General features: G+C 44.5%; 1 protein-coding gene across 1 annotated transcript in view; it reads right to left on the minus strand.

Moving 5' to 3' along the window:
• DAAM1 (dishevelled associated activator of morphogenesis 1) overlaps positions 1-17,823 on the minus strand; it is a 191,731-nt gene that overhangs the window by 15,354 nt on the left and 158,554 nt on the right. The window contains exons 16-20 of the mRNA XM_062210082.1: positions 15,185-15,291; positions 9,505-9,589; positions 5,162-5,268; positions 2,244-2,332; positions 1,297-1,465 (exon numbers count right to left, since the gene is read on the minus strand). Of these exons, the coding sequence (XP_062066066.1) occupies positions 1,297-1,465; positions 2,244-2,332; positions 5,162-5,268; positions 9,505-9,589; positions 15,185-15,291 (557 nt within the window). The remainder of the gene's footprint in view (positions 1-1,296; positions 1,466-2,243; positions 2,333-5,161; positions 5,269-9,504; positions 9,590-15,184; positions 15,292-17,823) is intronic.

Genomic DNA, 17,823 nt, shown 5'->3' on the forward strand with positions numbered 1-17,823 from the left:
TCCGTCTACCACATGGGCGGCAGGGACCACCATCTGCTGCCTCCCAGACACACCAGCAGGAAGCTGGCTCCGAAGTGGAGCAGCCAGGACATAACCCAGGCACTCCAGTTTGGAACGTGGGCGCCCCAAGCAGTGGCGTAACTTACTGCACCCCATTCCTGCCTCTTGTCTCAGTTTCTTTATCTGAAATCGTGTGATAATAGCATCTAGTTTGCGTGCTTCAGGCTGTGGTGATAATCAAATTTGAATATGTTCTGAAAAGGATCAGGTGCATAAAGAGGAGCAGAGCTGCATCACAGCAGTGCTCTGCATTTATCTATTTTTACATGATGCAAAAATAAGAATTTAACACACTACTTATTTCTCCTAGGAATCCAGGTTACCTGACACCATGCTTCATTAACCCTAAGAAAATATAGGGTAAAATGCCTCATTAGCGAGGAACAATTAGGGAGAACGGCCCTATTTTTAGAAGGGATTTGGGTGCTGAGAAGCTTACCTTAGAAACAACTGTGCAAGCTCTTTGGAAGCCAGTGAGAACCTCAGAGAGACAAAGCTCTCAGGGAAACCGCATATACCTACGCACCCTACCTGCCAGTGACACGAGCACTTTCACATCTTGGTGTCTCTCTTAACAAGAATCTGTTCCTCTAAAACCCAGTGCTGGACACTTTCTAGGAAGTATTTTAAGGAGTCTTGGGAGAAGCAGCTGAATGCCAACAGCCAAAGTGCATTTGTGCCCCAGAAGTTTCTCACATAGCTGCTAGCTCCAAAGGAAGAAGGAAAACAACTTAAAAACATAACTTAAAATCCCAACAAGCTTCACATTTTTAGCATCATCTACCAGTTTTGTTCTTTCCTCTGCATACAGTTCTCTGTGGCAGGGCCATGAGAATTCTAGAGTGCTGGTTCTCTACACGCATGCTGGTCATATGAGCGTGTTCAAACACTTGTAAAAATTCTGTACATTTATGATTAACGGCCTCTTTGTATAAGAAACTATAACCAACAAGGTTTTTTTTCTTTTGCTTTGTTTTATAAAAAGGCAGGGCCAAGAAGAGAAAACTTGGAACAGATGATGTCCCTGTAGACTGAAAATGCATGAAGGTAAGTGGCCCAGCGGGATACAGGGATGCCATGGTTATAGCACAGGTGAGAGGAGTCAATGTGGAGGAAGGAAAGGGAATAGCAAGAAACAGTGCAAACTGAAGACTGCAGTGTCACGGAGGCCAAGGAAGACAAGTTCAAACCCTCACCAGTGCCCAGACTCTCCAAGTGTAGGAAGGTCCCACTTACTTGTCAATGCTGGACTTCGTGTCGGCAATCTTGTTTAGGCTGGATATTTTGAATCCATAGGCATTGCCTCTTTGCCCTTTGTTCATATAATTTCCAAGTGCCAAAACCACCTCTAACAACTGCTTGAGGGCGCCACTCCTGAACACCTCCTCTGAGCCAGAACGGATTGCTTCAAAAGAAAATACATAAAAGCACAGTGATTACAACCAAGACTTTTCACAGATATCCATCCTAAATCCACACACCATCACATGGATTCAAGTTGCAAAACTGGGTCATTAGACTCCCAGGGAGCACTTTCAAAACACCTGCCCTGGAAGCAAAGCTCCACGGGCTGGGGAGCACCAGCTAAAGTTGTTGCAGCGACCACTAACAGCTGCAGATTCTGATTCCTTGGCTGACTCATCAGCCTTAAGCATTTAGGGATATACAGAACAGCAACTCACTTTCCAGCATGCATTTGCAAACATTTTCTAGCCTGGTGTTAGAGCATCAGGATTACTGACCAGTTCAGAAAACTGGTCACACTTGTTACATGTGAAAGCTTGCAGGAGTCCCGATGGGGACCCGAGCTGCATTAGCTCAAACAGGTTCCTGATTCCTGCCTGCATTCTGCTGTGCCCTTCAGGGGTCCTGCCCACATTTCAAACATTTAGATATTAACAGCTTCAAATATACTCAGAAAAATCTAAAACCCTATTGCAAGAAAGGTAAGTAGGTTAAATGCAAGCAGTGGTTAAATCAATCCCTTAGCTATACCTACAGAGTCAAAAGCTCAATGCTGAGGGAGCCCAGGAGCTGCGCAGTGAGCTCCAGAACTCAGGCCAGGCCAGGCCAGCGAGTCTAGTGCTGACCTTAAGTAGTGACCCGTCAGGATTTCAAAGACAAAATATCACCAGCGGGATCCTGTTCGCTACATCCACAGGGGAGGGACTTGTAGACTTTACCTTCCACTTTAGGTTTCACTTCTGCCACACGCTCTGCAAACTTCTTTTTGAAGTACAGCGACTGCAGCCTTTGCTGATAATGATTAATTCTGCAAGAGCAAGCACGGGCCAGTTCACGTTCTCCTGGAGTGTCTACATTCACGTAACGGTGTGGAGGCAGCAGCAGTTCAGAATGCCTCCCTGACGCTGACACACACACACGCACACACACTTCCTTTCCCAGACAGAAGCACAGGACATGACGCAACTTTGCCTGAAGAATGTGATGCTGCGTGAGCCACACTGGGCAACTGCAGCAGAATCCTTAGTTCCAATCCAAATGAGGCAACTGCTTAGGGACACAGACAGCCGGCTGGTGTTGCCTAATGCGTTTGGGTCCCTCAGAGTGCCAGGGACAGTAGAAGAGATAAAGGAATGAAAATGTGAAGATGTCCCATCCTACTGCAACTAAAGGACAGTTTCCCAGGCTTCGCCCAAGTTTATTAACTGTTCATAAAGTTTTGTCTTTGCAAAATTGTCAAGACTTATGTTCAGCATCTTCTTCTCTTACCCTATACTCATTCAGGTCCTCACACCTTCCTCCTTCATACTTAGCTCCCTATCTGCTCCCCTCAGGGTTGGCAACTTCTGTCTCCTAAGATAGTATAGGAGCAAGAGGCCTCCACACTGGTCTCTGATTCCCCACCAAGATAAGCTGCTCTGGCTTCCAAGAGGGTTCTAGCTGGCATTCCTACCCCAGCCTTCTAAAATCACAACCTAACCTGCTTACAGTGGAAGTGTAAGTCAGGGGACCAGGGATCCTGCCTGCTTCCAAAGTGACGCCTTATATTCACCCAGCCCTAGATTTGCATCCCAGATTCCCCTTCTACAGGGACCCTCAACAAGTACCAGGAGTCTTCCAAGTCTGGTTTTCCATGTGGGCAGATGGAAGACACACCTCCCGCCTCCTAAGTCCTCCAGGCAGTGGAGAGGAGAATGAAACGGGAAGATATGCACAGAAAACTAGAAGCTTAATGTGTGGCAGCCATCACAGGTGGCCATTTATTTGTCTACAGATACAGCTGAGTGTATCTGCTAAAATTTCGAAACCCCTCTGAGGTGGTAGTGTAAAAAACTAAACAGTGACAAAGTGAGATGGAACAAGAACAAACAGGTCTGGATATGGAGACATGCAGAGCACACGGCATGGTCACCTTGGTTGCGTCTTCAGGCCCCTGGGGGAAAATGAGAGAGCCCTGTCCTGAGGTGACAGGGAGACTCAGGACTGCTGGGCCGCCCCTAACGCAGACAACCTGCTGGGGGTAGGGCGGCTCACATGGAGAACCAATCAGGAAGCGCGGCTGCCTCAGGGCGTTGGGAGGGGTCCCTGGGAAGAGTGCCACAACCCATCAGGCATGTCCCGACTCCGGCTATTCCGCGACGTGGGCCCACGGTTGCCACTGCCAGAGTACGTTCTCCTCGATCTCCCCTATTTCCCAGTGCTCTTAAGATGTCAACGTGCTGGGAAGCAGGAGACGGAATCCCAAGGAAGCAGTGGAGAGGAGACTGACTGACTGGACCAGGCAAAGCTCTGACTGGATAAGGCCAAGCACACCAGTCAAAGGGGCCCAGAAACAGACATGGTAAAGATGTGGGAACACAGAATTAGAAGTGTATTTCGGTTTAAACATACATATACATATTTATTTTTTTCACAGCCAGACCAAATTTATTCAGAGAAAATAAATTGGCAGAGGTCGACCAACTGCCAGCATGTAAAATATTTCTGAAATCTATGCACAGTCTTTTCATAACACGCATGTTCCAAGAACTTTTTGAAAGCCCCTCACATGTATGGATTTCATTTTCTTTTTTCCCACCAGAGTAAACCTACTTTCCATCTGCTAGATCACTCCCCAAATGTCTGCACCAGCCAACGCCAGCTCAGACCAAAGCCAAGAGCCTGGAACTCCACTGGGGTCTCTCATGTGAGTGGCAGGGACCCAAGTACTTCAGCTGTCACCTCCTGCTTCCCACATGTGCATCAGTAAGAAGCCAGAATGGGGAGCAGCACTGGGACTCGAACTGAAGCACTCTGAGAAGCGATGTGGGACTCCCGAGTAAGGTCCTAACCGCTGCGCCAATGCCTGCCTCCCAACTTAGCGTTTAACTTTCAATGGACTTTTGAATGCCCTCACACTTGTGAAAAAGTCTGACCCTGGCTCTGTCACAGGTAAGGAGTCACATATGTAAAAAAAAAAAAAAAAAAAAACCACCAAATTCCATTTATCTCAGACTTCAGGAGATTTTAGACCCTAAAGGACTTCAAGTTAAGGCTGATTAATTGGCCTAAACAACTCAGTATGAACGGAAAGTTTAACTTCTTTAGAAAGATAAAGAGCATCTTTGAGTGGTGTTGCTGGGTTTTGTTTTTCCTTTTTCTTGACAGGCAGAGAGACAGAGGCCTTCTAGCCTATGGTTTATTCCCCAAGAACCAGGGCAGGAATCCGATTACTTGAGGCATCACCTCCTGCTTCTCAGAGGCTGCCTTAGCAGGGAGCTGGAATCAGTAGCCAGGGTAGGGAATTGAACCCAGCTATTCTGATTTGAGACGTATTTCCTTTCTAAAATGTTTCTTTATTTGAAGAGCAGAGAGAGAGAGAGAGAGAGAGAGAGAAAGAAAGCAAAATAGATTTTGAGAGAAAGAGAGAAGAGCTTTGATCTACTGGTTCACTTCCCATACCTGCACAGCCAGGGCAGGGCCAGACCAAAGCCTGGAGCCAGGGACTCCATCCTGGTCTCTCACATGGAGGCTGGTGGCGGCTTAGCCCACTCTGTCGCAATGGCAGCCCTGTGTTGCAAGTATCCTAACCAGCATCTTAAGCGCTAGGCCACACGTTCGTTCTACATCTTTATTTCTTAAGCAGCTTCAAACTCACCGGCTCATCTCAAAAAGGAACCTGTCAGCCTTGGCCATCCGATCCAACTCATGTTTATGCTCCTCCAATAGGTCAATATCGCTTTTCTCGGGAATAAATTTCAAAAGCTAAAAGTACAAAGATAAAAACAGGCTCAGAATTTAACTCCCTGCAGTAGTTTGTTCACCCTTTCAGCTATTTTGTCCCAAGATGAAATTTATAAACTGCTCACAGTTGATTGCTGGGATACAACAGCCTTGATAACATCTTTCCATTTGTACTTGAAAGGAGTTACATTGGTATTACTGGTATTAGATTCATTTGTGGCACCTTTCTGTTCTCTATTGCCTCTCAAATCAGAACCTTGTAGGTTCTCTCCCAGGACCCACCTTGCACAGACCATTAGCCAGACCTTAGCAACTCAGCCCTCTCGTTAGAGAAAGAGCACAGTAAGCAGCTCACTCAGGCTCACATCGCTGTGTCATCATCACAGATGGAACCTAGATCGCTGACTCCCAGCTCTGTGTGTTTTCCTGTTACAGCATACTGGGATGCATGGTTCCATGTGCACTTTCCATTCAATTTGCTTATATCTCTGACTTATCTGATTCCATCTCCAATTTGGCTCCATGGAGAGTTGGATCAGAGAAACATGGCAGAATTAGATGTTTCCGATTTAACATTCAGTTTGGAAGAAGGCATGAACACAGAATGAGTAAGCTATAGCCATGACACTTACGACTGAAAATGCACACGTATGTGTCTGATTTCCTTTCACTGTACACATGTGTATGCAGGGCTCTATGTATGTGCATACTTTTCTAGGTCAAATTCCCTTGGAGTTTTAAAAACTACACTGACATTGACCTTATGGAATCTGAGATTCTCTGCATAACGTGATGCTAGCATTGGGTGGTCCATTTAGTAGGTTTTAAAAATAAATATTTCTTGGATTTAACTGAAAGACCTCAGAAAAGGCAGTTAATCAGGGTTCCATTGGCAGAGAAAGAACCAAAATTATAGAGAAGGATGTGTAAAGAATTTTAGGGAAAATGATGTGAAGTTGGAAACATGTTCTGGGCAGAATCATATCAGATATAGGAGTCTAGAACAGGCAACAGATTTGATGCAGGTGAAAGAGAGGCTTTAACGACAATAGGAGAGAACAAAGTGGTCACAGGCCTTATAAAAACTTAGTTGTTCATGTGGGGGCACTGGGATGTGTCTTAAATATCTTATGTAGAAGAGTGAGTTTGCATTTTAAAAGACCACTGTGCTTACAGAATGAAGAATGCATGATTCAAAGATGTTAAGGAAAAGTGACTGGACAACAGGTGCTGTACTCACTGGGTGGGAATAAGATCCCAGAGTTACTTAAGAGGTTTGAGTAAAATGGGCCAGGGTTGTTGATGAATTGATGGCAGTCAATGAGGAAGGAAGAGTCAAAGACAAGGCCTGGGCTCTGGCTTAGTCAATAACCTACACAGAATGTAACTGGGAGCCCAGAAAGAGGATGGCGGAGGGTAGTGAGGCGGTGAGGAGGTAAATGCAGTGTTTGAAATCCTCACAGGAGAAGCAAGTGATGATTTCTAGTAGGCAGCTGGCTACACTGGGGTCTGCACCCTAAAGAGAGCTGTTTGGAAGACAAAATACTGGTGCTGGTCGCAATAGGCAGGCTACTGAAGGCATGTTGTAGTGAGAAGAGAGCAAACGTGGGGCCGTCAAGACGGGGTAAGCGGCAATGGAGAGCAGCAGCCTTCAAGGGTCAAGGACAAGCAGAGGAGCCCGCAAAGGAGGCAATGAAAGCACAGCCGCGAGGCCTCCTTAGCATCCCGGGGCCGAGGGCAGCATTCGAGGTCACCTACACCAAGAAATCAGGAAGGACCAGTTCTGCAGAGTGTCCCCTCTTCACAAGTGACAGGTGTAAAGTCCTCTGCAAGGACAGCTCCACAGAGAGTAAAGGACAGACCGCAGCGGCTTGAAGGGCAGACAGCAGGGCAGTGTGGACAAGCCCTGAGAGCTATGTCAGAAAGGGAAGACGGGGACTGCGGGGATGTGGAGTGTTACGAGGGAGGTGTGTGTTAAACAAGTTGAGAGCAGAGAGGGCAAGGGCGATGATCTATGGAGACAGCTTGTCCCCTGATGAATAAGGGCTGGGCCCAAAGCAGAGGCCATCCTGTCTTTCCTGGGATGGAAGGGGTAGTGGTTGGGGGAGGGGTAGATGGAAGTAGATGCCAGGAGGGTCACAGGTCTGCGGACTGATGGCTTCCGGGCTTTTCTGATCTTGCACTCAAATGTGACGTTGGTCAGGAAGGTGTGTTCTTGTTCTTTCTCAGTGTAGGGAGGGAACATGGTAGGATCAGGAGAAGGGAGGGGAGGGAGGAAAAAGGTTTATTTCCTCTGCTTAGTCTGGGTTTTTATGTAAGGCACCTTGGCACTCCCAACTCCTCCCCCAGCTGAGTGCACTCCCTGTTCAGGATAACACAGCACCACGTCTCCTCTGCGACAGGAGCACAGTATAAGAGACAGCTAAAAGTTCCAACCCCTCTCAAAGGGAAGCTGAGTCTGGCGCTGTGTGCACACAGCTTTTGGAGAGGAGTAAGGAGTCAGGCCAACAAAGGAATCTGGAGGTAGACACCCACTTACGCGCGCTGGGGTCCTGAGAGCCAAGCAGCATGAGGGGAGGAAGGACTGTGGCCCAGCTGCAAGCCACAAAGGGCTGGCACTCTCACTTCTCGGGAAGAGTGTTGAATGAAGGAAAAGGAAGCAGAGGAAGAATGTGAAGAGTAGAGGAAGAGAAAGAGCGTGGGAGGTGACCAGAGGGTGACACACACACACACAGTCATCAGGAAGACCAGGTCAAAAACATCCTTCTTGGCCAGCTTCTGTGTCATCCATTTTCTTACTTGTATTTATTTGAAGTAGATTCTGTTTGCACTGCAAGTCCTTTTGGCAAGATTGGGAAATCCTTTCTCTAGAGGAGGAATTCTGCTGGATGCAGCTTCACAGTAAACACATCTTGTGGAATTTTCAACATACAGCCTTGTCCACAGGGGCTGAGGCAGAGTGACCACAGCGTCTTTACGCAGGGTTCTTTACTCTGGGTTACAGCTGGGAGGCAGGGTCAGCCGGGAGCTGGGAGCAACATCTGACTGGACAGGTTTATGAGGAGGGAGGGGAGAGCGTGTGCAGCAGAGGCAGACGCACTAGAAGGCGAACTTGAGGTTGAAGGAGTTATGTTTAAACTTACTCATTCACAGAGCATCCTAGGACACGTGGGCACACAGCCATTAACGATTCTGATAATAAGATCACTCTGTTAAAGGACACCGTGAAAGTATTTCTATTCCTGTGTGAGAGTTTTCACCTAGGATTATCTGAGGGGCAGGAAGGGCAGGTCTATGGAGGGGTGACACTACACACATCACTCCCCTCTCTTTGTGTCTGAGGCCCTCAAGGACGCCAGTGAGACATCAGTGGGAACCATGGAAAATGTGTAAGCAGAACACATTCCAGAGCAGCCTTGCCTCCCAGGGGCCCCGCGAGCAGTGCAAAATGCCCTTGTGCTCTGCTCCTGGGTCTGAGCGTGCCTACAGATGGGTTCAGTCTAGAACTGTGGTTGCTTCTACCCACAGCCAACCTTACGCGGATCTGGCTCTAACAATCATGCACTTTATGACCAAAATACGATTCTATCCCAAGACAATGAAGCAGATTAGTATCACAAAGCCCCCAAAAATTCAGGTCCAGAGCAAGGGGCAGAAACAGGTGACAACCCCTGCAGTACTGCTGGTTCCACAACATCAGCACTCTGGGGACTGTGGAACAACATGGGGGGTGGTCAGTGTCAGACAACATACAGGCCTCGTGACGTTACAACACACCTTGTGACACACACAATACAGATGACAGACTGGGCTGGGGTTAAACAGCGACTTCTGTGGTTGTGGGAATGCTGACCCCAGACCAGACACCAACTATATTAGGAATTTAGTAATGAATCCATTCATGTGGTACACCTTGTGGTGGTGCCAGAGAGATTCTCAATAGTTCTGAGACACACAGATCTCCTACTAAAGCGCGTGGATTTGTCTGAACTCCTGAGGCACAATAACTTCAGTGCAGCTTGAGGGATGCAATCTGGCTCTGGATCCCAGGCAGTGAGCAAACCTGTGACCTTCCTTCTAAGCCATCATTTTTTAAGAACAATGAAAGAATGAAGTCATAAAGTATCCTACTGCAGCCACGTGGAAACATGGTTCACCCTCTTCAATTCAGAGATTAGGACACGATCTACTAGTAGCAACCCGACTCCCTGTTGCGGTCAGGTGCCACTTTTGCTTGGAGACAGCTCTGGGACTCACCTGCTCCAGCATGTCCTTGGGCAGATCTTCCTGTTCATCCATTGTCAGGATTGCCCGCTTGATTTCATCATTGGATAATTTCAACCTGGAGACAGAATGTTTTATTTTGTTGGTAACAACATTGCCTTTAGTATTACAATTTAATAATACAAGGTAACTCATCTTGCTACTCCAGATGCTGATTTTCTGGTATTGTTTTTCTGAAAAATCTGTCAGTGAAAGCTTATTTCCTGACAGTATTGCACCTAAAAATTGGCCTTTGAAACTGCCTTAACATTCTTTTAGGGCTTTGTAATGCTCTGCTGACACAGAGAACAAAGCTGCTATGTACTATGGTTTAGTTTCTCAGAGCAAGAGATTGGAAGATTAGAAACAGTGAAAATACCCACACACTATTATTCTCTGATGCACAGAGTTACAGGCGCGAGGGAAGAACAAAAACTCCTGGCCTGATGACAGGTGAGGAGTGTTTAAAGTCGGCTGTCAGGTTAGCAGGTTTTGAGAAGGTTCAGAACTTCATGTCTTTGTTAAAAAGTTGACCAACAGTTAATAGGTAAAAAAAAAAAAAAAAAAAAAATCAGCATTCTATCATTAAGCCCTTTTCACATACTTCATTTGATTTCCAAAATAATTGTGATTTTTTTTTTTAAACAAATGGAGAATTTGATGCACAGAGAGCCAAGTAATTTACCCAAGGTCAAATACAGAAAGTGACAGGTCCCACAAACCTATGTTTCTTGATTGGCAATCTCAGACTCTCTAACAAAGATTGCTTATCTCGTTAATACTTCACAGGCAAGAATTTACACAAAAACCCAAATCTGTTTTCTATTTACCTTAAACTAAAATGCTTCACAAATTTAATTAGGAACTTGTGCCTCAAGTCAGGACAACAGTGTTGACTATGAAATATAAGTGTCATGAAATTGAAACACACTTGTAAATTAAAAAAAAAAAAAAAACAGGTGCAACAATAGCCTTCAGTAGGGCAAATAATCACATTAGCTGCGACAACAGAATCATTCCCTTGTTCTATTCATAAGCATTAGATCTAGACTAATTTCTAAAACTAGTTCCCTGCAACCTACCATGAGGTGGCATAGCGCATCACTCGCTCTTCAAGGACAATCAGATGGAACTGGAGGGTAAAGATATGAACACACACACACAGTGCAGGCTGGAGCTTTGGTGTTAGGTTGGGCCCCAGTTTTGGTTCTGATACTTTCTTCTCAGTGTGATCTTGGCTGGAATTTTATGAAGCCCAGTTTCCGTATCCACAGAACAGGGTTAACAACTGCATTGACAAAAAAGACTTTGTATGTGTGTGCCTGGGTCTGTGTGCAAGCCACATGAGTAGTAAATGAAATAATGCATGTAAAGTGATTGGCATAGTTCCTGGCCATAAAAAGGGCACATAAACTATATCAGGGTATTTCAAAAAGCTTAGGAAAAAAAAAAACTGAATTAAAGCCTAAGTTTATTTTGGCGCAAATGTTTTTGAAATTCATGCGTGTGAGAGGTATTCGGAATACTCATGGAAAAGAAATACTATGAAATAATTACGTATAGATTTCAAAAGCTCTTTGTACCAAAATAAGCCTGTCCTTTCATTACACTTTTCCATGAACTAAAAAAAAAAAGGGGGGGGGTGGTTATTTGAAAGGCAGAGTGACAGAGGAGAGGAAGCTATCTTTCATCCTTTGCTTCTCTCTCTAAATGACCACAATAGCTGGGGCTGGGCCAGGCTGAAGCTAGGAGTCAGGAACCCCATCTGGGTCTCCCAAGTGGGTGGCAGGGACCCAAGCATTTGGGCCATCATTTGCTGTCTCCCAGGTGCATTTGCAGGAATGCTGGATTGGAAGCATGGAGTAGGCAGCAGGCACTCAAATCAGACACTCCAATATAGGAAATGGCCCTCCCCCAGCAGGGGCTTAACACACTGTACAATCTTGCCATCCCTCCATGAACTTTGTGAAGTGCCCTCATATGTATGCACTAAAAGGCAGGCTTTTCTGCACCAGGAAAAAAAACCAAAAAACAAACAATAGCAATAGTTTTGTCACTTGAATGTTCACTTGCAGCTAACAGACATTAAACAGTGCTTAGCATGGTGATTATGACCTCTTCCAAAGCACTCTCATAGTCATTATGTCACCCAGGTTTCCACGCTGTACATGACATTCCTTAGGCCTCAGAGTATTAAAAGAGAATTAGAAGATGTACTCTTGATCACTGGGAGAAGGAGATGGTAATCTGAATAAGGAGGCACAGGTCTAGGTCTGTCAAACACACACTCAGAGGCCCTACAGATGACCACAAGGGCGGAATAAGGACACGAGTAGGTTCAAAGGCATTGGATGGAGAAAAGAGCCCAGGGGAAGGTGGGTAAGATGTACCTCACTGCGGAAATGTGGGGCTTGTCCTTTTCCTTCAGATTTTGAAATGATTATTAAAATCATTCACCCTGTTATTTAAATTGAATGGAGTTTCTTGTGCCAATAAGCAAGAAAGAGAAGAAACAAATCTGGAAATCCATGGCACAAACATTCTCTTCTACCTCATGTTCTCAAATCCAAAGACAGCAACTACGCAAAATGCCAAATTATCTATGCTAACAAAACAAACCCATTACCACATTGAGCTATAGTGGCACCATAACCCCTATGCTATGTATAGATTCTGATCCTGCCAGATTTCTCCAGATTGTTTTAGTCATTGCCTTGTGAACATTTCATGGGAACATCTTGACAGAAGATCTCCATTCTTAAATGGGGCAATTTAGCTAAGTTGGCGTGGGTAAGATGTACAACAAGGGTAAAAATCGTTCCAAGCATCGGGAAGGCCCTGTGGAGCCCTGGCCTCCTGGACACTAAAGGCTCTTGAGTCAATGTCAGTGCAACCATCACGGTGTGGCCAGGCAAGGCCAAGAAACAGCGACACTAGGAAAGATGGGAACTGCCACTGATGAAAACCACTGCCTACGGAAACATCCAAGACCATCATGAGAAAAGCCCTGCTTATGAGCAAAAAAAAAATTAAAAAAAAAAAAAATCTGTAGCCTTTTCACACCAAGTTGAGAAAATAATTTTATGGTATGGTTCTGCTAAGTCCCTTCTGTTTTGCATTTAAAAGAAAAGGAGTTGAAAATCAGAGTGAGAACAATACTTGAAGTATCAGATTTGTATTTCATTAGCTCCCCATATGGAGTGCAGAACTTCTTGCTTTTGAAATTGTATATATTTATGCTCCTCAACCCCCAGAGGCTGTCTGAACTAAACACTAGCTCTAAATCCTAACAATTTTTGGTTTCTCTTAATGTGGCCCAAAAAGAGACTGGAGACTTTAATGGGTAGTACTTAAGAAACTCTACCTGCCAACGTTAAGGCCATGTGCGTGGCCTACTGGAAGGACAAAGAAAGTCTACCTTACAGGAAAGGGAGGAGGGCTGCCCCGCCCTCTGGGAGGGCTCCACAGGTAGCAGAGTTCTTAGTGTCATCTGTCATCTACAGAATGGGTTTCTAATCTCTGTAATTTAAGGACCCTAACCAAGCCTAGCCTTTTAATTGCTTTTAAAGCTTGGCAGTGTTCTGGTGTGCTGGAGGGTGGCGGCTTTCTAGGCATCCGCTGCAGCCTTCTTTACAAAGCAGGAAGCAAACCAGCCATCTGAAAACAGTGTTTACCTCTACTTTGCTCTACTCGAGTATTTCAAAAATTTGCCAAGAGAATTGGAACATCCAAGTGTCATTAAAATATGTTAAAAATGGGTGGCTGGGTCAGCTTTAGCTATGCATCAGTGGATTTAGGCCAAATCCCCTACTTTAAAGTAACTTTTTGTGGTTTACTACATCCAGTCTGCCATGTTAAGGAAGCCTCTTTAAAAAAAGAATGGCAACAGTTTCTTAACTGTGTTCTACATCAGTCAATTGTGCAACACAAACCTGCTTCCATTTTTGTCTTTTAAAGTCCCCTATATAACCTCACTAACATAAGGTCAACTGGGACTTAACATTGCTTTGTTGTCTACAACACAATTTTTTCATCATACTCATTAGAATAGCATGTTTCCATTAAAGCAAAGTTTAATAGATAACAGATATGAGGCAAATTCTTGTAACTGTCTTCTAGAAACAATTTAGACAAGTTCTCAGCCACCTTGGGCTCTGACACTTTTGAGGTAACCAGAGAGTTATATACCACCAATATGAAATGATTCCTTCAATAATGGGATGGGAACTCGGCCAGAAAGCGTTGTAACCTTATCTATAACTAGTGTAATTACTCGGCTGGCACTCAGTACTGCGCATAATGTGTCTGTGAGGAACTAGGTCACAGTTTTCACCCTACAAGCATTTCAACACTGCAGCACTCGGAATGATAGCCCCTTTGTCAACTTGTTTTGCAGTGCTCATCTGGATGGCAAAAGCACAAAGTATAGGGAGCAATTCAGACTTAAAAATATCCATTTAATTTTCCTAGCAAGAATAATGTTTGTAAAAAGGTAACACATCAAATTGCAAACATTTAGAAGAAAAAATAACTGCACCTTCAAATTATGTTCAATGGTGTCTTAGACAGACAGATAGGTTATCTAACCCCAGCACAGTTCAGGGAGAGAAAGCAGACTTAATTCAGAGCCTGGCCATTTACACAGCATCCTGCCAGAGGCAGAAGTGAATGCTAAGAGTGGCTCATGTTACAAGTTGCATTAAAATTCACTAAGGTTCAATTTCTCTTTTACTAAAAGAAAACATTTGCTCCCTAAAGGAATATATATCTGGCTAACTATCAGGCTTCCATGCTGAAAACCAAGCAGGAGTTCTTTGTGTTACAAGAAACTCATTCTAAGACTATGTAAATCACAAGAGGTCTTCTTTCCTCCTTCCTTCTCCCTGAAAGAGATGTACCAGCCTCAGTGCTTACACAGTGCTCCTCTGAGGCCAAATATTCAGGATTCTGTCTCTTCTCATTCACTCACAAGCATTACATACCTTTGCATTGTATGAAAGTCCCTTTTAGGAAAAAAAAAAAAAAGAAAGAAACTAGATACAGAAAAGCTACTTGAAATATTCAGAATGACGTGATAACATTGCATGAAGCTGCAATCAGATTCTAGGCTCTGAAATTTCTTCTCCTGTCCCCCTTTCTTCCAGTTCCAAGGTTATGAGAAAGACTTCTGAACAGGGCTGAAATGGACACATTAGCGTTTCACTAGGTTTTGAGATTTACATATTTTCTAGCCATTAAAAAAACAAAAAGAAAAAGCATGTGCTCATACAACCTTGAAATATCAAAAGGTGACATTAGAAGGCAAACACGAAGCAGAGCCTTACTGGTCCTCATTTTGTGACACATTTACTCATGGAACAAAGAATCTTTGAGGCTAACAGGTGTGAAAAAAAAGACAAATCCCTTTCACAGGCTTTCTGGAATGAAAACGTTGACTTATGATGCTCTGCTTTTATATTTAGAACCCTGGAAATTACAGGCCAAGGACACAGGCATTCAGAAATGTTGTCTCCCACTAGGGAAAGCAGGCACTGGGACGTCTCCCCACCTTAAACAGAAGGAAGTCCAAAAACCTGCCCTTCAGCAGAGCACAGCTAAAACAAAATGTGAATGTTGCGTCACCTAAAGGAGAAAGTTGGTCCCGGTAGAAATGTTTGTTCAACATCAACAATACCTTGACAGAAGGATGTTGCAGTTCTGAGCTCTTCGACCATCAATCACTGAAAGCTCTTTGACTTTAAGTTTGGAACTCAGTGTGTCATCAATGGAATCTGCTTCTTTCTGTAGAGAGCACCAAAGAAATCCATCAAAGCCCGACAGTGACATTCCCAGAATTCTCTCTCTAACACGCACCACAAATATATGGACACAAATGGGAAGAGCTGAGACGGTGAAATGGGAGTGTAGGTAGATGGCAGGATTGAAACAAAGGCTACATGTAGCTGGAAAATGCAAATAATAAGGCAGGCTGACCACCCACATTTAAAAAGCATTATTTGGAAGAACAAAGTGCTTCCAAGTTGAAGATGTGGAGCGTGCATAAATTATCAGTGAGTGATGCCTTCCTTTTGTCCTCCAAATCCCTGTGGACAGCAGACAGAAGCACTGTCACTATGAATCAGCTCAGCGGAGGCTCGCCAGGGCTGGCCCAGCCATCTGAAGGGCCCATTCAGCCCAGGACCGTTTGCATCCCACCACTCAAACACGGTGAACAATGAAACCTCCCAAACATCTTCATGTGCAACAGGAAGCTCCCAAGGCCAGCTGGTATGCAGTGGTGGTCGTCACAGTTATGGTGAAAACAATTCTATATAAAATACTATTTGAGTACACTGGGTACCAGAGGTATTGATAACAATAAAAAGTTCGAGATGAAAACATAGACTAACTTGATAAGTAGCAAGTTTGATTTCATTAGCAGTTAGGATTGATTAAAAAATGGATTACGGGGGCAGGCATTGTGGCATAGAGGGTAAATGTGCCACAAGTGATGCTGGCATCCCATATGGGCGCTGGTTCGTGTCCTGGCTGCTTCACTTCTGATCCTGCTCTCTGCTCATGGCCTGAGAAAAGCAGTGGAGGATGGTCCAGGTGCTTGAGCCCCTGGCACCCATTGTGGAGACCCAGATGAAGCTCTTGGATCCTAGTTTCAGCCTGGCCCAGCACTGGCCATTGCAGTTATCTGGGGAGTGAACCAGTGGATGGAAGATCTCTCTCTCCCTTTCTGTGGCTCTCTAACTCTGACTTTCAAATAAATTTAAAAAAATTTCAAAAACTGTAATATGACATTTAAAAATGTAAGGCAAACAGAGCTCTGGAACTGTGCGATAATTTAGAAAACAAAGGCAATATGGAATTTAATTTTGAAATGAAGCATCATGAGGCACTATATGACCAAACATCAACTGTCTCCGGTTATGCTCAGGTTTCAGGAAAACCTCTAGATATTCAGTTAAGAGTTAAAACCCTGGGAACTACCCAGGCATTGCATTACACTATCTTTAAAAAAAAAAAAAAAAAGAAAAAAAAGATAAATTGAGAAATATCAAGCCTGCAGTGAGCCAATGAGAAATATTAAACATGGTTTAGGTGGTAGCTCACTTACCTGCTTGGAGTTACTGTTCACAAAGAAATCCTACAGCCATGGCAGAGGCATGGAAAAGGCAAATCAGACACATGCAGTTCAGAAATCACAGCAACAAACGGGGGAGAGTTAAAGCAGTCGAGGGAATCGGTGGTGCAGGGTAAGAGATGACCTATGGCCCTGGACCAGCAAGGAGAGCTGACAAGGGTGAGAGGCTGACTGAAGACGCTACGAAGAGGACAGTCCCAAGTATTCAGGGCAGAGAAAGCCGAGGACATTTGCTGTATATAATTTTCAATGGTGAGCGATGAAATTCAGAAAAGGGAGGGTTCCAAGCAACCCACAAAGACCCACTGGGCTCTAGTTACTCAGTATGACTGCTTGAAGCACAAGAATGTCAAACATGTTCGTCAACTTGAGGAAACTATTCTCATTATCATGAACTATCAGAAAAATATGCATTTGGGATGCAATCGCCTATCTTCTTGTGTCATGAGAAAGGACTAAGAAGAGACAAACTGAACAAACTAAGCCAGTAATATCAACTCTCAGTACGCCCAGAGTGTCCTCACAAAGCCTGTAGGTAAGCATGAGGAAAAAGACAGAATGTGCAATTAAGAGACAAACAATGGTTTGTGTGGTGTGTAGCCACCAGTGGCCCTGTCTCAAACTCAGGGCTGTTCAGGCACAAGGTCAACAGTCTCTTCTTGAAGCAATTTTTAGAAAAGACTCGGAGTGAAGAAGGGAAATCAGAAGAGATAATTGACATGTTATGAAAAGGTTACAGTTTCCTTTGTGTAGTTTTGCAATGTTGGAACTAATAAAGCTTCAGTGTGCAAAACACACCCCAGCTTTTGGGCCAACAGTTTGCACAACCAGCATTTGCTCAGCAGATTCCTTAAGGTCTCATTGGTCTTGGCAGCCCTGCCAAGGCCAATTTTACACAGATGAGCTGTTTCACATAATTTTTCTAGTGGGAATCAGAACACGTTCTATCCATAAAAGGAGGGCCTGCTTTTCCAGCATGGCATTTAAGAACAAACTGATAACCACATGAAACCTTTCTTCTGCTAATTCCAGTCTTCTTTTCTCTCTGTTGTAACTGTCATTTCTGTTCCGAAGTTCCTTAGGACTATTCCTATAAAGGTAGTTTCCTGGGGCTGGTGTTGTGGTATAGTGGGTAAAGCCACTGCCTAAGATGCTGGCATCCCATAATGGAGCCGATTTGA

This window comes from Lepus europaeus, chromosome 13, assembly GCF_033115175.1.
Source record: "Lepus europaeus isolate LE1 chromosome 13, mLepTim1.pri, whole genome shotgun sequence".
NCBI lineage: Eukaryota > Metazoa > Chordata > Mammalia > Lagomorpha > Leporidae > Lepus > Lepus europaeus.